Genomic DNA, 23,548 nt, shown 5'->3' with positions numbered 1-23,548 from the left:
ATGAGCAGTCCGCAGCCCCATCGACCCGACGAGCCCCAATCCCAAATTGCTGCCCGCAACCATCCTCAGCGCCCATCTCGACCCAGTTCACCCACTCGCGATGCCTCCCACACCCCCTCAGACATTAGCCGCGATTCCGCCACATCCCCCAGCGTCGCCTCGGAGTCCTACATCAGCTACCCCTCAGCTTTCACCGAAGTCAGCGATCTCGTCTTCCCTATTCGCTCTGTTGTCAGTGTCGATAAGGCGAGTTCGAGGTCCGACATTGATGACCATGCTTCTCGCACCTCCAACCCAGGTTCCATGGGAACGCCCGTCGCTCAGTCGACTCCATCCAGAACTATCACCGTCGATACCGGCCCAAGTTCCGTCCCCCCTTCGCCCAGCCCAATGTCGCCTGTCGGTCGCGGTCGCTCCCGCGCATCAGTTGAGCTCAACTCCAGCACTCACACCGATACCACCCGCTTCGCCTCATCAAATACCCCAATCGAGCTCGACATCGCAGCATCCGACGCTGGCAGCGACGTCGAATCGGGCGTCTTGGGCCGACCTGGTCTGCAAGCCCAGACAGAACTCTCCTCGCACATCTCCGAAACCCAGTCATCTGTCGACGTCCCCCTCGTCACAACTCGATTTACCCACGTCGAAACGCAAGAGGGTCACGCCATCATCACAGGAAGAGACGGTATACTTCAGCAGTGCGAAGATGAACCAATCCATAGTCCCGGCGCCGTCCAGAGCTTCGGATGTCTGCTGGCCATGCAAGAAGAAACTGACGGCAACTTTATCGTCCGCTATGTTAGCGAAAATTGTAAACGCTTTCTCGGTTACTCGCCTAGGTCGCTATTTCGCTTAACAAACTTTCTCGACCTCTTGACAGACGATCAACAAGACAATCTCCTCGACCACGTTGACTTCATCAAGGATGAGGACGCTGATCCCGCCATCAATGGCCCTGAAATTCTCAGCATCTCTATACGCCATCCGAAGATCGGCAAATCTGTCAAACTCTGGTGTGCTATCCACATCAACGCCGCTCATCCGGACCTCATCATCTGTGAGTTTGAGCTGGATGATGATCTGGACAATCCTCTACGACCACCAAACGAGCTTACGCCCGATGCCCCAACCGATACCCTCGAAAGTTCTCCGTCCAAGCAAGCTCTTATCGAGGCTGCCGAGATCATCAGCAAACCTCTACGCATTCTTCGAAGTGCGCGTAAACGGCGCGGCGAGCAAGGAGCCATGCAAGTATTTGACATCCTGTCACAGGTGCAAGAGCAGCTAGCATCTGCACCCTCTCTTGAAGTGTTCCTCAAGATCCTTGTTGGCATCGTCAAGGAACTCACCGGCTTTCATCGCATCATGATTTACCAGTTCGACTCCACTTTCAACGGGAAAGTTGTTACAGAATTGGTAGATACCTCTCACACTTTGGATCTCTACAAGGGGCTGCACTTTCCAGCTTCAGATATTCCCCGTCAGGCCCGTGAGCTGTATAAAGTGAACAAAGTACGCCTGCTTTATGATCGTGATCAGCCGACATCGCGAATTGTCTGCCGTTCCCAACAAGATCTGGAAGTTCCTTTGGACATGACGCATGCCTATCTCCGAGCCATGTCTCCTATCCATGTCAAGTATCTTGGAAATATGGAGGTTCGGTCTTCCATGTCCATTTCCATCAACGCTTTCAGTGAGCTTTGGGGCCTGATAGCCTGCCATTCTTATGGCGAACGCGGAATGAGAGTGTCGTTCCCTGTTCGTAAATTATGCCGACTCGTCGGCGAAACTGCGTCAAGAAATATTGAACGACTTTCTTACGCTTCCCGCCTTCAAGCTCGGAAACTTATCAACACATCACCTACCGACAAGAATCCATCAGGCTATATTGTGGCATCCTCGGATGACCTGTTGAAACTTTTTGACGCTGAGTGCGGTTTGCTGTCCATCAAAGACGAGACGAAAGTAATGGGCAACTTGGAACATAGCCAAGAAGCACTGGCGCTGCTTGAGTACTTGCGTATGCGGAAGCTTACCTCAGTACTGGCCTCGCAAGACGTAAGACTCGATTTCCCCGATTTACGATATGCTCCTGGATTTCATCACATTGCCGGGTTCCTCTATGTTCCGTTGAGCGTTGGCGGTAATGATTTTATTGTCTTCTTCCGTAAAGGCCAAGTCAAAGAAGTCCAATGGGCTGGAAACCCGTACGAGAAGAACATTCGAAAAGGAACTGCTGCATATCTTGAACCGCGAGCAAGTTTCAAAGTCTGGAACGAAACTGTTATCGGGAAATGCCGCGAATGGGACGAAGAGCAAGTCGAGACAGCCTCTGTTCTTTGCCTCGTATACGGCAAGTTCATTGAAATCTGGAGGCAAAAGGAAGCGGCGATACAAAATACAAAGCTCACGCGGCTATTATTAGCCAACTCTGCACACGAGGTTCGAACGCCTTTGAATGCCATCATCAACTATCTCGAAATTGCACTTGAAGGTAGCCTCGATAGCGAGACTAGAGATAATCTCGTGAGATCTCACTCTGCATCCAAGTCGCTCATATATGTCATCAATGACCTTCTAGATCTCACCAAAGCAGAAGAAGGCCAAGATCTCATCAAGGACGAGGTCTTTGATCTAAGGACTTGCATTGAAGAGGCAACGGACCCATTCAAGATCGATGCCAACAGAAAAGGCCTTTCATACGAAGTATCTCAGCACGATGGCTTGCCCAAGTTTGTCCATGGAGATACGCGCCAGCTGAGACAGGCGCTTTCGAACGTTACCGCAAATGCCGTCAAGCATACCCAGCAGGGCTCTGTCAAGATTAGCATACAAGTCACAGACCTGGAAGAGAAGCAGGCAACTATCGAGTTTGAAGTGACAGATACGGGCTCAGGAATGACTTCTCGCCAAATCGATGCACTCTTCCAGGATTTGGAGCAAGTCAGCGCTACACTTTCCGACTCAGGAGACTCACCTGATCCGACATACAATTCCGGTTCATCGCGGACTCTTGGACTCGGCCTGGCCGTCGTCGGCAGGACTGTCCGGAATATGAATGGACAGCTAAGATTGACCTCTGAAGTTGGAAAAGGTTCTCGGTTCACCATACAACTTCCTTTCCAACTGCCCGACAGCGAGATTGATTCGTCGGGATCAGGCGTATCGTCCGGGCACAATGTTAGGAGAGCGTCACAGCGCGAATCGAAGAGACCGGAAGGCGAGATCACTTTGGTGCAAAGAGGATCAGGCTCAAAGGTTCCTACACTGAGAGAAACAAGCATCGGTAGTGACGATCGCCGCAGTGGCAGCCAACGTAGTCGCGGAAGCTACGAAAGCGTCAGAAGCGACACAGATCGTCTTATTGACGCTATTCAGACACCACTGATTGGAGCAAACAAGGAGACTGAATATTTCACTCCTAGGCGACACTCCAAGGGTAGCACCAACTTGTCTACCTCTTTGTCTGGCTTGTCAGCCGGCCCTGCGTCACCCGAGCTAACCAAGCAGGGCGACTTGATGTCAACATCACACAGTGAATCAGGTTCGGTGTCAGTCAAGGATTCTAAGACGCCCATCAAGGCAGTCAAAATGCCCGATGAAAGCAGCTTAAAGACAAACACAACGAGACAAGACGAGAAACCTACCGAAAATCGGAGTCAACTTGGAAGGCCACGAAATGACAGCGTAGCGCAAGAGATTCCCTTGAGAGCCCTTATAGCAGAAGACGATCCCATCAACCTAAAGATTGTTAGAAAACGTCTAGAGCGCGCTGGCCATATGGTGACTCACGCTGTCAACGGCGAAGATTGCGCCGCACTTTTCAAGTCTTGTGCTTCTACGGTGGACATCATTCTCATGGACATGCAGGTGAGCTAGAGTCAAAATAGCAAAGCTAATGGACAATGCTAACCTTGATAGATGCCTATTGTGGACGGACTGACAAGCACGAAAATGATTCGCTCAATGGAACACGAGTCTCAAATTGAAGGTCATTCAGACGTGGCTAAGCGCAATGGAAGAGTGCCAATCATTGCAGTTTCCGCGTCTTTGGTCGAAGGGCAGCGGCAAATGTACATTGATGCAGGCTTTGATGCCTGGATCCTGAAGCCCATTGACTTTAAACGTCTCAGTGTCTTGATGGGAGGTATACACAACGATCTGGCTCGAAACGCGAGCGTGTACGTGCCTGGGCAATGGGAATCAGGTGGCTGGTTCTCAGCCCGGCTATCGGAGGAAGCGCAGAGCAGTTCATGACAGCTTTGACAGAACTTCTTTTCAAGGAAATCTATTTTCGCCCATGACAAGGGGCAAATAGAAGATGACACGCGTAGAAAACGCGATATCGAGCGCACGAGAGAGAAAAACACACGGGTTAACGGCGTCTTTGGGGTTTCATGATTTTGGCTTTTGCCAATAAGGGGCGAGTGGAAGCTACGGCCGAGAGCGAATTCTTTTTGTCGTCATTGTGGGAATGTCTAATCATTTTTTTGGAAAGCATACAACGAGGAAGGGAAAAATTGCATGGGGTCACGCATAAATGTACATGATGACGCTTCTTTTTTTTTTCTCTTTACCTAGACTGATTCGCCGGGCGAATCGAGTCTTCTCATCAGGGGGCAGGCATATTTCGGGACGCACACGAAGATTCCCATTTGTTGGTTGTTTGTACTATCATAATCTCATTACACGCACAGATTATATCCGGGGAAGAAGAATTCAAGGAAAAGAAATGGCATTTAAACATGCACATTGTCACATGGAAATCCATGAACGCTTGAGTATCGCGTATCGGTATAGCTTTTTGCAATCATCTGGCGATTGTGTTGGGTGAAAAATTATGACGCTGAATACAAGGAAAAATAAAATAAGAATTATGTGGCCAGATGTCACGCCGTCCTGTTCAAGATATCAAAATAACAAAGACACGCCTCCGAGCAAAAAGAAATCAAAGGACAATGAAAAAGACAGGGGGGAATCTGTACAAATATTTTACGCATTCTCTTCCTGCACATTGTGCTGCCCGACAATGGACAGGAAGACCTGATCCAGACCCGTTGGCGCCACGCTGTAATTGCTGATGCCGAGCTGCGCTCTATTCTCCTCGAGCAAGACGACGAGGCTGCCGACCGCCGATCCGCTGTTGCGCGGCGTCGCGGAGCCGCTATCGTGCGCCGTCGCGGACCCGCTGTTGCGAGGCGTCACGGACCCGCTGTCACCGCTGTCGTGAGGCGTTCCGGACTCGCTGTCGTGTGGCGTCACGGACTCGCTGCCGGTGGCCCCGCTGTCGTGAGGCGTCATGGACTCGCTGCCGGTGGCCCCGCTGTCGTGAGGCGTCACGGACTTGCTGCCGGTGGTCCCGCTGTCGTGAGGCATTCCGGACTCGCTGTCGTGTGGCGTCACGGACTCGCTATCGTCAGGCTTTCCGGACTCGCTGTCGTGAGGCGTTCCAGACTCGCTGTCGTGTGGCGTCACGGACTCGCGGTCGTGTGGCGTCACGGACTCGCTGTCGTGAGGCGTCACGGACTCGCTGCCGGTGACCCCGCTGTCGCACGGCGTCGCGGACTCGCTATCGGCGGACCCACTGTCGTGCGGCGGCGCGGTGGCCGTGTCCTCGCTTTCGTTGCGAACCCGAGTGGGCGGCGGGGGACGACCGGTACGGTCAAGGACGTCGCGCGCACGCACGGTGAAGCGCAGCTGCCCGTGATACGTCTTGTCATCGACTTGAGCAGACGGCAGCGTGCGGCGGACCCAGGCGATGATGGTGTCCATTTCCGCCTCCGGAGTGCGTGGAGCCGAGGCGGCGACGAGGTGAACGTAAATCAGGTCGCCGAAGCGGTGGCGCAGCTCATCGGGGGTACCGAGGGCGCGCATGCGACCGGCGAGGATGCCAGCGCGGCCGGCGAGCGCGTCAGCTTCTTCCATCGAGTGGGTGGTGAGGAGGATGGAGCGGCCGCGGGACGTGGCGGCGAGCGTCTTCCACATGACGCGCTTGGCGGCGGCGTCGAGGCCCGATGAGGGCTCGTCGAGAAGCACCACGGCCGGGTTGCCCATGAGCGCGATGCCGAGGCTCAGCTTGCGCTTGTTGCCGCCCGAAAGATTGTGCGCCATGCGAGTCTCAAAGGCACTGAGACCGACGGCCGCCATGATCGCCGAGACGTTGTGCTCGATGTCGGGGATGCCGCGGACGCGCGCGTAAAACTCGAGGTGCTCGCGCACCGTCATCGCGTCGAGCGCGTCGACTTGCGGGCACACGCCCAGGTTGGTACGCGCGAGCGCCAAGCTCTTAGTCACAGACACATCCTCGATGAAGACGTCGCCGCCGTTGCGGCTGGGCTTCAGGTCGCCGCGGATGACGGAGATAGTGGTGGATTTGCCGGCACCGTTGGGCCCGAGAAGCGCAAAGACCTCCCCGTGTCTGATGCCAAAGCTGACGTTGTCGACGGCGGTGTTCTTGCCAAAGGATTTGGTCAGATGGTAGACGCGTAAGCCGTCTCCTTGAGCACCTGGGCCGCTAAGGCGCTCCTGCTCATCGAGGACGTCTTGGTCCACTAATTCGAGGTCCTTGGTCGGCCGACTGCGGGAAAAGATTGGGGGCAGCCATGAAAGGGGGGAGCCGCTGTCCAGCCATAGCAGCATGAGGAACAAGCCGATGGACTGCACAATGAGGTAGAGGATGGGACCGCCGTAGTACTTCAGACCCTGCGGGCTCCGCGAGAGCTCATTGCCGTCGCAAGAAATGGAGAACAGGTTCGTGGCGATAAAGAGCGCGCGAGTGGCGGAAATAATCGGTGAGAAAAGCGCAAGGAGGAAATACGACAGACGCAGCGCATTGTCAATTTTTGAAGCGTCCACGTACGTCAAGACGCAGACATAGATAATGAGGTAAACCAACATGAAAATCGCTTGCACAACGGCGGACCAAGCAAATGCACCTAGTTGCGATTTGGCAAAGAGCGAGATGATGTAGGAGAAGATGATGGAGCAAAGTCCGTAGAGGAACAAGACGACAAAAACGTAGTCAATGTTGTACCAGACTTTCGACAGCGCCGCCCATATGCCAGTTCCAATGGCAGAGCTAACGAGGGCCACGATGAAATCGAATACCAAGTACGCCAGCCAAAGAGGCAGAGGACGCACACCATTAGAGTACTGCAGAGCTCGAACAAAGCGCCGGCGCTCATTGCTGGGGTAGAGCGCGAAGAATGCCGGGTACACTGCAAGAGCAATACACATGTAAATAACCAGGTTGAGCGCATTGCCGATACTGGGATTGAATGGTGTGTCAAAGGCCGACCAGGTTGTCGCTATGGATGTGTTTGTCTGTAACACGTCGAGGAGCTGCTGCGAGAGGATCGAACTAGTGATGAACAGGTTTGCAACCCATGCAAACGTTGGCTTGCTGTTAGCATCGCCCAACCAAAACCCCATGGTGACGTTTCTGGGGTTGTTCGTGATGTAGTTGGTATAGTCGTCAAAGGTGTCAACAAGCCTCAGTCGGGTGAGGAATACGGAACCGGCAGCGGCACCATCCGTGGACCCATTCAAGATGGGCCTAAACAGTCTCGCAAGGTTGGTGAGAGATACCTTGGAGCGTGGTCCGGCAAGAAAGGTCAGTCGGTCGCCGCCCGTGTCTAAAATCTGGCCGAATGCATCTTCGGTGCCGTGATTTGAGACCTGGTCTTCAGGGGCACAACCCTGCAGTGTCCCGTTGCTAACAAAGAGGCTCGTGAGACCAGCAGCAAGTATAGGAATGCCAAATGCAATCGCATAGGTGGGCCAGTTGCGCTTGAGGACTATGATGCGCTTGGCAAACATGATATATGTCTGGCGCAGATAGCCAACCTGCTTTCCGTCCATGAGCTGCAACCCTTGCGGCTGCTGTTCGTTTTGGGATATGTCGTCTATATCATGGGTCGTTTCAGTAGGTTGTTTCTTTTCCGTAGGCTGTTTCTTTTCAGTAGGTTGTTTCTTTTCCGTAGCTTGTTTCTTCTCCGTAGACTGTTGATCAGTTCGGAATGCTTCTTCATCCTTGATTTCTTCCGCCACTTGTAAGAAGACGTCCTCGATGGTAGGACTGGAGAATCGGTAATCAGAGCCCTGAGCATCTTCAAGTTTCTTGATGACTGCAGCAGCAAGGCTAGAAGATGGAGAGACATATGTTACCTGGTCAAAGGCGTCCGTCTTCTTGACGCCCTCCACATTGGGTAATGAATTTGTCGTGGCAGACTTGTGGATCATGACTCGATATCCACCACCGAGCTTGTCCTTGAGCTCAACAGACGAGCCCTCTGCCCGCAGCGTTCCCTTGGAAAGGATGGCAATATGGTCGGCAAGCAGGTCAGCTTCGTCGAGGAAGTGTGTAGTGAGGATCATGGTGCGCTTTCCGCGCTCAGCGAGGAGAATGTCCCAAAGTTTGCGCCGCGACAAGGGGTCGATGCCACTGCTGACTTCGTCGACGCAGCAGACTGCACTGCCACCAGTCAACATCATACCCAGCTGCAGCTTGCGCTTTTGGCCACCAGAGAGAGTCTTCGCAAGAGCTTTGCGCTTCGACCCAAGGTCGATAGCCTCGATCAACTTGTCAATTTCGGCCTTGCTGGCGGGGTTTTTGGGTGATTTCAGTTGGTTGAAAATGCGCAAATGCTCGGTGACATTGAGATCATCCCACAAAACGTTCTTTTGTGGCGCAATACCCAGGCCACCTGTGCCATCAATGGTAATAGAGCCGCTTGTGAGCCTGTGAAGGCCGGCAATGGCATCCAAAGTGGTGCTTTTGCCGCTGCCATTCGCACCGAGAAGACAAACAATTTGGCCGCGGCCGACGTTGAGGCTCAGTTTGTCAACGGCAAGAACAGACTCGGTCGAGTTTTTGGAGGTCAACGAAAAGAGGCGAGAGAAGTGGCGAGAAAAGAGGCGAGAAAAGAGGCCGGGATGGTAGATCTTGGTAAAGCCACGTAGCTGCACAGCGTCGTCCGGCATAGAAGCAGTATTGTTTGTGATTTTGCGCCCCTCGGTTGATGTGCCATGGAGGTAGTACTCAAAGGCGGCTCCAATGAGGAAATATGCGAAGATTTGAATCGTAAGCATGATCCAAAAGAAGATGCCGGGCAGCTGAAAGTCAGCCTGGGGTTGGATGGAGGTGAGGCTGGCCGGTTTACCATATCTCTCGAACCAGGACATGTGGATGATGGCAAATACATAGGCGCAGGGAGCAAAGAGAACGGAAAGAGAAGTAACGACTCCGGTACCAGGTTTTGTCAGCGCCTGGGCGAGAATACCTAGAAGCAGCATAGACAGGGTTGCAGCGATGCCGCTCAGCTGGGCCTTTTTGAAGAAGCAAGCAATCATAATTGACATGGAAGCAAAGGCAAGACCGGCAAGAATGTGGAGAACGATGAGAATGACGTAGCTAGTATTCGTGTAGACACCATGACGAATTATGAAGGAGCCAGCGAGCCAGCCTGGAGCGTAGAGGAGGGAAAAGGACCAATGATGAGCCAGCAGCCTGACAAACATGGCCATCCAAGGCTTGCGGACGGGCATCATGGCGTCGATGAGCTGGGACATTCCGGTTTCCCTCTCAGTGGCGATATAGCCGGTCAAGTGATACGAGATCCAGAGGATGGTGGTGATGAAGGCGACGCCCATAAAGTTGATGATTGACTTGTGATAGAGTCGGCGTGTCTGAGCGAGGCGCTCCTCGCCAGTGTGACTTGTAAATGCTTTTTCCTGGACGGATGCGAGAGGATCCTGCTGGCTAGGGTTCGCAATCTTGGCAATGGCTCGGTCAACCATGTGCTGGGTAGGAATCATGTATATCTGCTCAACGTTGTCGCCCTTGTCGACGCGGATTCTCATTGGTTCTTGGTAAAAGGCGGCGTCTGTACGGATGGTGTAGTTCCAAATGGCACCATTGCCCTCGTCAGGCGAGGAGCGAAATATGATGGCATTGAAGCAGGCCGTGACACCGCGGAGGGTGCTGCGACACTGGCCGGGGATTTCCTTCTCGTTGCTGACGCGAACAATGGTGACGCCCGCATTGGCATTCTGCACGATATTAGCAACGTCGTTGAGCACCTTGTCAATGTTACCGCCAGCGTGACCATTGTTGACGAGGACGAGCTTGGTGCGGCCGGCGTCGCTGCCGCGCTGCAGGGCATCCTTGATGGGCATTAGTGGCCGCACGTCGCCAATGCCAAACGTCGCGGGCGGGACAAAGAGATTCCGGGCACTGCTGAAGAAGAGGGAGAGGACGATCGGGACGAGGAGGGCCATGGCGGTGAGGATGAGGTAGTGCCTCAAGACGAGGCAGCGAAAGTTCTTGCGCATCAGCGTCCATATCTGTCGTTTGAGTGCCATGGCGAGGCAAACGGAGGGGACGCGGCGGCGTTGAAGCTGGCCGGTTTTATCAGAGCATCGAAAAAGGGAATGAGGAGGCGGTATCAGCGCTGAAGACAACTGAGTGAAAGTAAGACAGGTAGCGAGCGATAGAAGCTGTGGTATTCCGAAATTGAAGCTGGCGTTTGCTTTGGTGATGCGGAATCGTCCCGAGATTGTTGGCCTTTGGAGGGTGTTGGCCAGAGTCGCAACGACCCGTGGGATTTCCAGATTTCTTCCAGAATTGGAAGAAAAGGAAAAGTTGCAAGGGGATGAAGGGAAAATAAAGAATGCAAGGAAAATAAGGGATTAAAGTTATCGATCCGCGCAAACTCAACGAACACGGCCGGGGAAAATGAATCCATTGTTAGCTTTGTGTGCTCCGACAATGTGAGGCGCTATTATAGATAGTAGTTGCCAGACTAAATATTTTCAGTGGAAACAGCCACGCCCGGTCGCCGGTCAGTGGTGCTGACAGTGATGACGCAACCATTCATTAGCTGCAGTTGACAAGGCGCTGTCATTGTTTCGTTGTCATGCTGCCTGCTGGGTGCCAACGCCCTACTCCGTACTCTGCTCTGAATCATTCCTCGAATGAAGAACCATTTCTCGAATAAAGAATCGGTTCCCGAATAGAGCAATCATGTTGGAATAAAGAACCAATTCTTAAAATCAAGAACCATTGCTTGAAAGAAGCCGTCGTTGTGGCGAGAGTTTGGATGAGAGCCAATTCCGGCACAGCTATCAATTAGAGCTTTACAGGGCAAACATGCTCTAACTAGACTCGGCATCGTCATTGGCTCACAACATGTCTCGCCGACTTCCATCTGCGAGCCCAGCCCACGGCGTGCGCACCCAGAGAATCCAGACACTTTACTATGACGATTACGTTTGTCCTAGAAAAATTTTGCGTCGAGTCCTTACTCGTAGTATACACGCTACCTTTATTGACATGTTGTTCTCGACTCGCAAAGACTAGCGGTCACGGAACAACATGTGAAATGCGACATACACGCGATTCATTCTAGGCAATCGGCAACTGGGTACGGCCCGTAAGAAACCACGAACAAAGAACAATTGCGCCGTAAATACGGACTAATAGCTGCCATCCTATCAGAGGTAAATAAAGAAAAAACTCAACTAGGTAATTACTAGTTAGCGCCCCGCCAAGGCTCGGGTCGGCCACGTCAACTTTCCGAGCACCGACCGATAATAACTACCATGCCATTAATATCATCAAATATCGCCAAACTTCAGCCTGTTTTCAGGGGGGTCCCAGCCTACTCAAGATCAACATGTTACCCTTCGGGGCCGAGCACTCCGTAAATGAATCGCCATTACTTGCGCTCAATCTATAATTACTGGTACGTGGCGGCCGACACCGCCACACGGCATCCTTGGTCAGCAATCAAATCACCAAATCGACGATTATTAGTTACGCATATCATTTTCATCAGACATTTCAGAAATAAACACCGTAATCAATCTACAAGAAATCCACCACCGTATTCCTCGGTTTCATCTCCATCCACCACCATATCAAACTCCTCCGTAACATCACTCTGACCCGCCACCTCCTCCCCCTCCTCAACCGCATCCGCCTCCTCCAGAACCCGGTCAGCTTCCTCCTCCGCGGCCCGTCTCTCCTCCTCATCCACGCCACTCCATATCCTCTCCCTTATGCGCAATCCCATCAGCAGTCGTCGCCACATCTTCAGCGCCACGAGCCTCTTGCGCTCCTCCTCCTGCTCTTGTTCCACATTCTCCAGCCCCGCGAGCACAGCCTCAATCGCGGGACCATACTCCTCCGCGACCACGATGCCCTTGAGAACCGCCGTGCCCTGTCGGCCCTTGAACTCGAAACCCGTCAGCGCCGGCGCATAGTCCACGCCCACCAGCTTGGCCGCGTGCGCCGCCAAGTCATGCACAATGTGCCTGCCGCCGCGGGGAATCATGCTCGGCACGTAGACCTCGACGTTGCCAAACTTGTTCTTGGGCACTCGGCCGTTGCGCACCGGATCGGGCGTGTAAAGCTCTGTTTGGTCTTCCGTGTAAATTGGTACGCCAGCCGCGTCTTGCGCGTCCTGTTCTGCGCGCGCGTCGTCGTCGAGCGATTCATTTCTCGGCCTTGTTCGTTTAATTTTGGGTAGCCATTTTGCGGGGATCTCGTTGGGCAGCACTTGACGTCCCATCCGGAACCATTTGTCAGCGGTTCTGGCGATCCGCACATCCCGTCTTCGATATATTTTCTCCAGCGGGCCCTTGTTGCCGGAGCTCACAGTGCCAGATGGCATCGCTGTCGGCACAAGTACTTCGTGGCGCCGTAAATGTCGTTGCAGCGCGAACACCGGGTGATCTTTAAAGTCTTGTACATTGCGAGGCATGGGTTCTCTGGATTCCACCCCTGCCAGCTCCGCGTTTTCAATCTGGTCGAGGGTCGTCGGGCGCCGCCTAGTAAATGGTCGCATCGCTCTCCGCCACCAGCCATTGTCATCAGTCCCGTCGACCCGGATGCGCCTCGTCTTTGCCGTATACGCCTTTGCATATCGGACTGTAACATCGCGTGCCGTGCCATCCTCGTCAAATGCGACCACATAACTCATGCAGTTTTCCCTATCCGTAATAGATGGCTCCAGAGTTTTCGTCTTCCAGAACGTATGCGTGACTACCGGATCCGCTGGCTGCCATTTTTGATGGCCCGTATCCAGCACTTCCACCCAGTAGACGGGATGCGCAGACTCTCGAAGCCGCACCGGCGTCGCAAAGCTCTTTTGCGGTTTCGTAAGTGACGGTGACGGCTTAGGCTCAAAATTAAGACTGGCAGCACTTGGATGTCCAAGCCGCCGTCGTGCCGTCGGCCTCGTCGAGCTGGTCTGAGCCGTCGCGGCCGCCATTTCTTTGTACTGAGCAACCTGAGAGCGCGCTTCCTCCGCCCGCTGTGTCGTAATCGACGTCTTGGCCGGCGTCTTTGCCGGCGCCACCCTAGGTAGCGTCGGCGCTCCGTTGCCAAACGCCAGCGGCTGCAGCGAGCACACGAGCCTAGCCTTGACGCCCACACCCCGCAGCAGCGCGCAGTACAGCTGGGCGCCCACATCGCGCGAGCCTTGCAGCGTCTTTGCCGCGTGGCCAAAATCCTGCCTGTCGGTGCACGTCTCCGGATGGTCGGGGAGCTGGTACTGCTCCAGCTGCGCCGCGTCCTCGGCCCAGCGCGCGCGCCGCAGCCCCCGCTCCGTCACCTCAAACTTGGCGCGCCACATGTCGGCCGCTTGCTTGAGGCCCGTCTTGAAGCTCTCGGTCTGGCCAAACTGCGAAAGATGGGATCCCGGCGTGAGGTAGTCGATCGTCTTGCCGCTCAGGTGCGGCCGCAGCGCGTCCTGCACCTGCTCGTCGTTGCACCAGTGATTTCGTCGTGCAACGTGCGAGAGCAGGCACAGCAGGTGCATCTTGTGCACGTTGAGCCGCCGGTCTCGCTCTTCCTTTGTTATAGGTTTGCGACGTTCGGCATTGCGCTTGCTCGCCGCGTTTGCGGCTTTTTGGGCCGTCAAGTTGAGCTCGAGGTCTTGTGCCCTCGGCTCAGCGACCGACGATGCGATGTCCTTGCCCTTTTCCAGCGCGGCGACAAGATCGACGTCCTGGAACACCAAGTCTTCTTCATCCTCGTCGCTGTCGTCTTCTGAATCTCGTTCGATTGTTTGTACCTGCGCAGGTGGTAAAGGCACATCATAGAACTCGACGTTTTCGTCTTCGTCGTCTGATGACTCTTGGATGGCGGCGACCGTATCGCTTCCTGCTTGTGGCTCCTCACTAGGACCTTGTTTACCGGCACGCCGTCGTTTTAGCGGAGGTTCACCACTGATTCTGTCTCGAGGTGCAGATCCCTCTATGCCGGCTTCAGCAAGCATCTCGCGATAGATGCTTGAAGCACCCCTCCCTGCGACAGCGACGGCATTACTGCTTCCTCGACGACCGGTTGCATTTGATCGCCGCTTTCTTCCGACCATTTCTACATGTTCGCACAGCTGGGAACGTTGCGCATCGCAGACTAAAGTATCCGCCAAATTACGGGCTGGCACAAGAATTGGCGGCTCGTCTGGAGCTCCTCACGTCGCACGCCAAAGTGCGTCATAGCGTGTAAAGTTTGGGCACGAAATCACGTGTGCCGCTTTCATGTTCTAGGCTGACGAAAGATTCATGCAGCAAATAAAACGGACTTGATTGTTTTTTTTTTTTTTTGATTGGTAGTATACTGACATTTTCAAACAGAAAACTGTCTAGCTCTGCCGCAAAATCTGACCGATAGAAAAAAAGGTTTGTCAAGCCTGCAAATGGCTGCAAATGCCATTTAGAAGGTTTTAGAAGGAACTAGCACGTCATAAGAGTCTGACAACGAAAAGGAAAGCACAAGCAAGGAAAACAAAAGAAAGCAACATAAAGTCGTCAGAAAATTTACAAATTACTTTGTGAGCCAACCAAGGTAGTCGGCAACAATCAAAGTTACCATGCTGCCAAGACATTGGTTAGCGAACATGTCACAGCCAGCTGCGTGTAAGTGAACTTACGCGTGAGGCGCAATGCGGACGTAGTATGTACCGAAACCACGGTAGAATCGCAGCAGACCTTCTTGCTTAGCTACCTTGGAAAAGCAGTCTGCCATTCCCTTGTACGGCAATTTTCCATCAGGTCCCTTTTGCTGCTTCTGTAGTCGCGTCTTGACAAAGTCAAAGGGTAAGCTGAAGAATGAGGCAAAGAAGCCAGCCGTGGCACTCGCGGTGAGAGTCTGCATCCGAGGAGATAGATCCGTCTTTTGCTTCAGCTGAACCTTGGCTTCGCTGAAGAAGGCAAGCTGACCGAAATTGAGGGCCATGGCTCGGGCGACAGTGGGAGCCGCACCAGCCCAGAGTGCACCAACGCCTTCACTTTTGGCGATGGATGACAGAGCATCAATGACGGACTTGTAGTTCTTGCGCTCGGCAAGGGGCTTTAAGCCGTCACTCTGCATGCGAATGAGGGCAAGATCTGCCGGGTTTCCAATCATGGCAGCGAGACCGCCAGCAGCGAGACCGGCAGTGGCACGCTCTTTGAATCCAACACTTCGGCCTTCAGCCTTGGCTCGGGAGCCCAATGAGCCCATGAAGGTGTCGAAGAAGCCTAGACGAGCTGTTGTATATACCGCTTGACGCAAAAGTCCAGCGGATAGACCAGTGTACAAATCTAAAAACTTGCCACTGGCCACGATTTGACGAGCAACAGCAATCGGGCTCGGCTTTGGGCCTGATGCAGTGCCTTCGCCAGCAAGCTGGATGCGGACTTTGACCATGTCGACGGGCTGAATAACTGTGGTGGCCACCATGCCACTAATACCGCCATTGATGAATGGGAGAGCTGCCACCATGTAGGGAGTATGGATAAATTTTGAAATGCCAGCAACAGTATCGCTCTTTATGATCTCAGAGCTTCTCGATCGAGCGGACTCGGCCGCTTGTTTCAAAGGCCCGGTAGTCATGATGAGCGTTGGGTTGGTTCCGGGCTTTGAAGAGAGAGAGAGTTGTGATTCCGTCGAAGTCTGCATTTAGCTGTTAGCTGATAAGAAAGACGAGTCTGATGCAAGAACTGAAGACAAGACTAGAAAGAGGGGAGAGTCATGTATGAAACGAAATGTGCCGGATGCGACCGAGCTGGCACAGACTCTTGGCTTCACGGCATTGTCTCGCGGCAGCCCAACAAGCCACGTTTGGCCGCTGAACAACTACACAGTCGTTGAGGACTGCGAAAACGGAGCCTGGAGGCTAAAGCGTAACCGTCTTTGATGCGGCTCTCATTTACAACTCATGTGTAATGTGGATTCGTGATGGGATCCGCCCGCCGGCAGCAAACGGAACATGGAGCAGAACTGGGTCGCAAGTTGTGACATGAAGCTTACCAAACAGAATGACCGGTAAAGAGCTCAACGATTTGTAGCGTCGCCAAAAGTCTTTATCAATAGTAGGTCAGATCTTAGCTCTTTGTAACCATGAATAGGCCAAGCTCGTCCTGGCGATGGGCCGTTGGATGCAGAGGAGCTGTGTGTAATAGAATGGGAATGGGTTGATGACGTACGCACTTGGATGAGTGATCAAGATGAGTCGGTGCCCTTCTCTTGATTTTTGACAGCGAATTCTGCGCAGGCCAATGTCTTGCTTTTTTATGTGTTGATTTTTAGTTGTTGAAAAACAGTCTGCTACCGGAAAGCAAGCAGGCAGGGCTGGTCGGCCGTCTAATAAATGTGGCACTAACACAGCTTCAAGGCTGCTGGGAAAGTTCAATGGAAAGTCGAGTCAAAGAATTTGAGGAGCGCTCGCAGCGACAGACAAAAACGGACTCGAAAAGGTATTTAGAAATCAAGTGTTGAAAAATCTAGAATTCAAGGTGTCGCAAGATCAGGGACGAGGAGGGGTCAGGAATGAGGAGAAAGCAGGCGCGTGCCAGGCTGCCAGCTGGCTGGCCGTTGATCAGTGAGTAGTGAGTGCGCATTTGGGAGAGCTGATGCCGAACCGCCGCGCCGTGGCGATCCGGAGCCCTCCCTCACAAGTTGATGAAAAACACGAAGAGGGCCAGTAGAGAGTACACGGCCGGTACATGCAAGCGGCAAAAGGCAGGTAATGAAAGAAACCATACTAGTGGAATGGCCACCCCAAGTGCCCAAGTCGCTCTCTGAGTTTTCTGGCCAGTCACCAGTCACGGATTATCAGTCTGAGATGGTGTGGAGGGTGGCAGCCACGACGCTGGCGCAAAAAAAGCCAATGCCACCCCCAAACCCGTTTTGAGACTGCGGGGTTGAAAGCAGTGATAAACATGGTGTTTGTAGCACACCATCTTTTTCTTTGCGTGCCTTGGGCTTGTTTTCGTCTGCATCATTGCTACACTATTCCTGTATCCTGGGCCTGGCCTGGGTCTGGAAGAACGCCGCTGCTTTTGACGGTCCCTTTCAATCTTTTGCGCCCTCGGCAGGAGAAATGCAGTAGCAGAATGCTTATTGAGGATCATCAGGCACCAGATATAAGGTGTAAAGTGTCGCGATGCTCTCATGGGTTTTGCTGGTGCCGCGGCTGCTCTCTCTTACACGCCCTGCGAATCACGGCGTCTTCTGTCTTGGGTGGCCATTTTCTGCAAAAGCCGACGCATTACAACAGAGAAACGGAGCTGCTGCAACCGGGTTGCCTGTGAGATACAAACATGCGACCGCTATATTCCATTGACAGCAAAGTGATTGACGGACTAGCCTGGGCATGGCTTGGGGTAGTCGGTATTCTAGACCTGGCTCGGCTGGGCAACAAAAGGCCAAGTAAGTTTGGGGTACATTCATGGTACAGATGTAGGCCATAGACGCAAGTACGTACATGGCTGCATAATTGCTCTATTATTATTTATTGCAAAGCACTTGTGTTTGTGTTGTTTTCTCCGCACCGTAGAAGCATCAATAGTGGCTTCCTTCTCCCAGCGACGGCGCTGTCCTGGCTGCCAGCTGTCTGTCTAGCACCTACCGCGACGACAGCTTCGTCTCTACTCCGAAATTAGGCGAGCATTCAAAATGGCCTGGACCTACAAGTGCCGTCAAGCAAACGTATTGATGGGTCCGATCGCCTGGTGGAAGGCTGCATCAGCACTGTGAATTCGATAGGCTCCCCGTCGTGCGGGGGTTCCTCGCCGCTAACTGGCCATTCTAGCCCATGATAGCTCCGCTGCAGCGCAAGGCTTGGGGGTTTGGGGGTGAGCTGCAGCTGTTGATGGAGCAGTGACGTGACGTGAGGTACTCCAGACGACGGCGACTGCAATTTTCAACAATTAAGAGCTGGCTGAGACTCAATGTAGTCAAGTCTACCGTGTCGTCATACGCCGTGAATTGCCCGTAAACCCGAGATGCGCCAGGCTTCTACTGGCATCCCAAAACTGGCGGACTTTTCTCGAGCCCAAGTACAAACACGCATGCCGAATTGCAAACAGCCAAGTAAAGCTGAGTAACTACCTAGTCAAGTATCGGTTGCTTCGAGCCTTTGTTGCTGTCAACTTTGTGGCTTGACGCTTCTACGCGACTTTACCGTGAAGCATCACGGCGCAATCCGGGAAAAGTCGCGATGCTACGAAACCTAGCGTCAACAAATGGAAAGGATCAAGATTCTTTTTTGCATCAACAGCCGAGGCCGCGGCGGAATGAAACCTTGATCAGGAGCCATAGCTCCAACTATGAATTGTACCCATCGGGCCATCGCGCAATGGCCCATCACTGGCGCTCTATTTTCCTGCTGTCATCGAAACTTTATCAAGCCGTAATCTAAATCATTAGCTTGCTAAGATTGCGGGCGTCAAACAATCTCCATGTCGGGAGGAACTTTCACCACCGAGACTCGAGCCGACAACGGCGTGCGGCGAAAAGCGGCTATTCGCGTCATAAGCTCAACCCGATATTCGGGCTCCAAGACTACTCATCAATGTAATAAAGAAAGTTTGCGCAGCATTCCTCTGCGATTTAACCCGTGTTAATGCGCCGCCTTGTACTTCAGAATGCCATGCAAATGGAGAACTAGTCAATGTGCTTTGTAGGGTATGCTGATACCTGCGATTTCCGAATCTGCAAGACAATATTGTATTTCGACAATTGAAGAGCGTAGATGACCGAGAAAGTCTCAGCCAAGTCATTCAATACTCAGCGCAATAGTAATAACTAATTTTCAGTATGATTACATGGCTTCTGCGAATGGGCTTGTTAAGAGTGTTGTCGTAGTGCTCAACAGGTATTCAAGCGAACGGCATACCGGCACTCTCACACGGAAGATCATGCAAAACTAGAAATGCAATAGTCAGATTCCGAGGAAATCAAATGTGTGTTAAAACTCAGACAAATGATCAAAATGCTTAAACATACCTATTAGTCGCAATGGCAATGAAAGCTGCACCTCAAGGCCGCTCCAGCGAAGCCCCACTGTACCGGACCCCGATCGGCATCGCAGAGCTAAAGAAAAAAAAAAAGTTGGTGGTTGATCAGAGACCGTTGACGTCAATCCTTCCGGCCAAACAGACGACACCCAACACGAAATCGAGACGCCACTTGCCAGATAAGTCTGCTTCGTTCTATTCAAGCAGCATTTCCAAAAGCTCTTCAGTCCCTGCGGTATGGCCAAGAGGAAGAGAGGAGCCGACTCCTTGTCCCTACGACACCTGGAGAAGCTCCAGGAAGATATTGCTCGCGCTCTCAAGGAGGCCAAAGGCTTCGAACGCCAGCGTATGAGCAAGAGACAGCGCGCTTTTGATAAAGATCCGGAGAAGAAAGCGGCACTCGAGAGAGACATTAACGTACTCAAGGTGTGAACCAGTACAGCAGTGTGTGTTTGCGCAATGGCGTTGCTGACCTGTGTTTTTCTTGCAGTCATTAGACCTACACCAGACTGCGCGCGCGCACCTATATTCTTCGCTACTCAGGATTAAATCGATTGCGAACCACGAAGACCTCCCCGCACAGCTCAAGAAGGGAGTTGCGAAACCAGAACTGGCCGAAGACGAGCGGCTGGTGCTCCACAACGTCACCAGCGGCCTCTACAATCGCGACGGCGTCAAGAAGGCTGTCGACAAGGCCATTACATTTGTCTGCGAGGCGCTAGATATTCCTGTTCCACAAAAGGGCGCAAAGGGAAAGCGCGAGCGAAAAGAAAAGACGGAAAATGCTCAAGAAGCCGAGCCAGTGCCAGTAAAGGCGGACCAGAAGACAACCCCCGTCGACAATGAGGACGAGACCGATTTCGAAGGCTTCAGCACCGACGATGACGATGATGAAAACGCGGTCCCGGCTGTACAAGATCTCGATAGCGACGCAGAAGTCGCCCAAGAAAACGACATCTCGGCTCTAGACGGCTTGCTAGGTAGTTCCTCCGACGAGGACGAGGACGAGGATGACGAGGAGCGCGCCCGCCTATGGGAAAAGTATCGCGGGAAAGAAACGGTCAATCTCGACGACATTTCCCTGTCGGGCGGCGACTCTGAACCGGACGACGCAGTCGACAGCGACGACGACGACCACGAGCCTCGCACCAAAGCCGCAAGCGACAAAAAGGTCACCTCCCGCGGCGTCTCCCTCTCGTCCTCTCCCGAGCCGCAACGGAAACGCTCCAAAAAAGCAACCTCGGCCACCGCCGGCGGCCAACCCACCGGCTCGACGTTCCTGCCGTCCCTCATGGGCGGCTACGTGTCCGGGTCCGAGTCGGCGTCGGACGTTGACGTCGCGCCGCCCAAGAAGCGCCGCGGCCAGCAGGCCCGCCGCGCCATCTGGGCGCAAAAGTACGGCAGCCGCGCCAAGCACCTCCAGGACGCGGCCAGAAACAAGGGCCGCGGCCGCGACGACGGCTGGGATATGAAGCGCGGCGCCGTCGATGCTGGTGACAGCAGGACGCCGTGGAAAAAGGGCGTCAGGAACCCGTTCTCGTCGGCGTCGGGCGGCGGCGGCGGCGGCGGCGGCGGGCAGCAGCAGGAGACGAGACGACCGCCGCCACCGCCAAAGAAGCGTGACGATCAAGGTCCTTTGCATCCTAGCTGGGAGGCGCGGAAAAAGGCTAAAGAGTCGCAAAAGGCTGCGGCCTTTGCGGGTTCAAAGGTTGTTTTTGATTAGAGCTCTGCATAAGGGGCAACGGCGTTTGTAGGAAAATTGTTATGCATAGGACATTTTATTCTTCGTCATGATCAATACTATGTACATGATAGATTGCTGTTTTATTCTTCGCTGAGTCCATTTCGCCGTACCATGGTGCCTACGACTGACAAAGCGGCGAAATCGACTTGATCCAGCAATTATGTCCACTGAACCCAACGTCCAAACGCGCTTCGAGGTGTCTCTTATAACATGGAGGATGGAGCTTCATCCTCTGCTCCAGGCCCAGGAAACTCTCCATCAGCTGTTGGTCTGCCGTTGGGTTGGTGCCATTGAGAAAAGCTGGCTCAGTCTTCCGAGCCCAGACTCAATCGAGAGATGAGGGGGGCCTTGAATTTTGGAGTACCAAGCAACTGATATAATGTACTCAATTCTTTTTGCAAAGTGAGCATGGCTTTAGAGGCTGTACCTGCACAAACCCTTTGCACACCGTAATGTTGTGCGGGGCAGCCAGTTCCTGCATGAGTTCGTCATCTGGGCCTCACAAAGCCTCTTTCATCTCCAACTGAGACAACTCTAGGGCTGCATAAATTGCGCACCGGGCGCTACATCCTGCTTGCTGTTCTTCTTCCCCATCTTCCGTCCCGTGTGCGCAATTGCATCAAGAATAGGCCGAGATATTGCTTGCCATGAGATTGCCCAAACGGCTTGTTTTGTCGACAGCCATGTCATTCGCAACTGTTGATGCTACACCAGCTAGCAATCAAGCCCCTCTCGGGCATGGCCAAAACTCTATCTCACAGGGCCAGAGCCCATTCACAACTCAGTTTGACAAATATGTGGAAGCCCTGCTGGACGAATGGAAAGTTGCGGGCTTGGCCATTGGTGTTGTTGACTCTGGGCGTTCTTACACCAAGGTAGGTGCAATCTGCGTGCCCACGCACCACTTCTCGAGATGAAAACTGCTGGTTACTGACTGACATGGGTGCGAATCAAAGGCTTATGGATATGCCCAACTCCCCAACGTGCCCGCTACCACCGATACGTTGTGGTATGTGGGCTCGACCACGAAAGCGCAAGTCGCAGCCACGCTCGCCCAGGTAATTGACAACCAGACATATCCGGCTCTCTCCCGTGGGTGGGAAACTCCCATCTCGTCCATTATCCGCGACGACTTTGTTGTCAGCAACGAGTGGGCCGCGGCACATGTCACTCTCGAAGATGCTGCGAGCCATCGCACCGGCCTGTCCGGCCACATCGATGCCCTGCCCAACACGCTGAATGAGACCAATGCGACGGCGACTTTGCAAGATATCGTGCGTATTGTTCGGCATTTTCCCCTCACGTACGAACCAAGGACGAAATGGGTCTACAATAACTTCATGTACGTCACGCTCGCCCACGTGCTCGAAACACTGACCGGCGAGCCCCTCCGCCAGACGCTGCAGAGGGTGCTGTGGGAGCCGCTCGGCATGACCTCGACGTTTCTCAACCTGCGAGACGTGGACCGGTCCAAGCACGCCTCCGTCGCCAGAGGATACTACTGGAACCGCGAGCGGCAAGAGTTTGGCGAGTACCCTCTCTGGGACGCCCCCGGCGTCAGCGGCGCCGGCACGGAGCTGTCCACCGTCGAGGACTACACAAAGTGGCTCGCGTGCCTCATTGACGAAACGGCACCGCTGTCGAGAAGCGTGCACGCCGACATTCGCAGGCCCAGGATGATTGTCCAGCCCGAGACGGAACCTCTGCAGGGCCTGGATATTAACCTGTATGGCCTCGCCTGGCTGCGTACCACGATCCACGGCCACGTGCTCCTTTATCACACGGGGTCGACGGAGAGCCACGGTGCCAATGTCGTCTGGCTGCCGGAGCTCAGATACGGCCTGGTCATCTTTCTCAATCAGCCCAACGAGGTGCGACACGTCATTGCGCGGAAGCTCATAGAGGATCGTATCGGCACACCCGAGGCCAATCGTTTCAACGTTTCCAAATTGTACGTGTTTTTTTTTTCTTTGCTGCCATTCACTCTGTTCCGTCTCGTCTTTTCACATTTCTCTTCCTTTCTTTCTCTTTCCTCTGTGAGACTAACCGCGGAATTTGTCGCATAGCTGGAAAGAGAAGCTCGCTGCGTCTGAAAAGGCCATCGACGACGCAATCGACACCCTCTTCCCCGACCGGCCAAGCCCTCCACTGCCGTCCACCCACGCGCTCAACGCCCTGGTGGGCGAGTACCACCACCCGGGCTACGGCACGCTCCATCTCCGGCTCGACGAGGCCAGTAATCCCAGAAACGCTGCTGCCGCCGAGCGCATTCTCGTGGCGGACCGCAAGAACCTGGCATTCCCCGTGCAGTGGCGGTTCGAGCACGCATCGGGCGACTACTGGGCCGTTTGGCGCTACGGCTACGTCGACACGGCGAGGCCGAGTGCTGCGTACGCGGCGCGCGTCGAGACGGCTGTGAATGGCGCAGTCAAGAGCATAAACATGAAGCTGGCGGCGGAAGAAGTAGCCGGCAGGGTGCCTGATGAGATTATCTTTTCTAGGAAGAGCTGAGTG

General features: G+C 53.7%; 6 protein-coding genes across 6 annotated transcripts; 3 read left to right on the top strand and 3 right to left on the bottom strand.

Annotated features, from left to right (window-relative positions):
- Positions 1–4,257, top strand: BBA_02816 (putative phytochrome-like histidine kinase PHY1p; the record flags this gene model as incomplete). The annotated part of the gene is made up of 2 exons (XM_008597913.1): positions 1–3,870; positions 3,922–4,257. The coding sequence occupies 2 exons, from the start codon at positions 1–3 to the stop codon at positions 4,255–4,257; spliced, it is 4,206 nt and encodes a 1,401-aa protein (XP_008596135.1).
- Positions 4,258–4,992: 735 nt separating this feature from the next.
- BBA_02815 (ABC transporter) lies at positions 4,993–10,362 on the bottom strand (the record flags this gene model as incomplete). Its single annotated transcript, XM_008597912.1, has 1 exon — positions 4,993–10,362. One exon carries the CDS (start codon positions 10,360–10,362, stop codon positions 4,993–4,995), a length of 5,370 nt encoding a protein of 1,789 aa, XP_008596134.1.
- A 1,499-nt stretch (positions 10,363–11,861) lies between these two features.
- BBA_02814 (Rad4 transglutaminase-like domain-containing protein) lies at positions 11,862–14,381 on the bottom strand (the record flags this gene model as incomplete). Its single annotated transcript, XM_008597911.1, has 1 exon — positions 11,862–14,381. One exon carries the CDS (start codon positions 14,379–14,381, stop codon positions 11,862–11,864), a length of 2,520 nt encoding a protein of 839 aa, XP_008596133.1.
- A 452-nt stretch (positions 14,382–14,833) lies between these two features.
- BBA_02813 (putative 2-oxoglutarate/malate translocator) lies at positions 14,834–15,883 on the bottom strand (the record flags this gene model as incomplete). The annotated part of the gene is made up of 2 exons (XM_008597910.1): positions 14,834–14,882; positions 14,940–15,883. The coding sequence occupies 2 exons, from the start codon at positions 15,881–15,883 to the stop codon at positions 14,834–14,836; spliced, it is 993 nt and encodes a 330-aa protein (XP_008596132.1).
- Positions 15,884–19,527: 3,644 nt separating this feature from the next.
- BBA_02812 (NADH-ubiquinone oxidoreductase 30.4 kDa subunit) lies at positions 19,528–21,013 on the top strand (the record flags this gene model as incomplete). Its single annotated transcript, XM_008597909.1, has 2 exons — positions 19,528–19,716; positions 19,781–21,013. 2 exons carry the CDS (start codon positions 19,528–19,530, stop codon positions 21,011–21,013), a joined length of 1,422 nt encoding a protein of 473 aa, XP_008596131.1.
- Positions 21,014–21,717: 704 nt separating this feature from the next.
- On the top strand, positions 21,718–23,545 carry BBA_02811 (penicillin-binding protein; the record flags this gene model as incomplete). The annotated part of the gene is made up of 3 exons (XM_008597908.1): positions 21,718–21,909; positions 21,991–22,985; positions 23,101–23,545. The coding sequence occupies 3 exons, from the start codon at positions 21,718–21,720 to the stop codon at positions 23,543–23,545; spliced, it is 1,632 nt and encodes a 543-aa protein (XP_008596130.1).
- Positions 23,546–23,548: the final 3 nt, after the last annotated feature.

This window comes from Beauveria bassiana, assembly GCF_000280675.1.
Source record: "Beauveria bassiana ARSEF 2860 unplaced genomic scaffold BBA_S00006, whole genome shotgun sequence".
Taxonomy (NCBI): Eukaryota; Fungi; Ascomycota; class Sordariomycetes; order Hypocreales; family Cordycipitaceae; genus Beauveria; species Beauveria bassiana.
The sequence above is the reverse complement of the archived record's forward strand: the minus strand, read 5'-3'. Positions and strand labels throughout refer to the sequence as shown.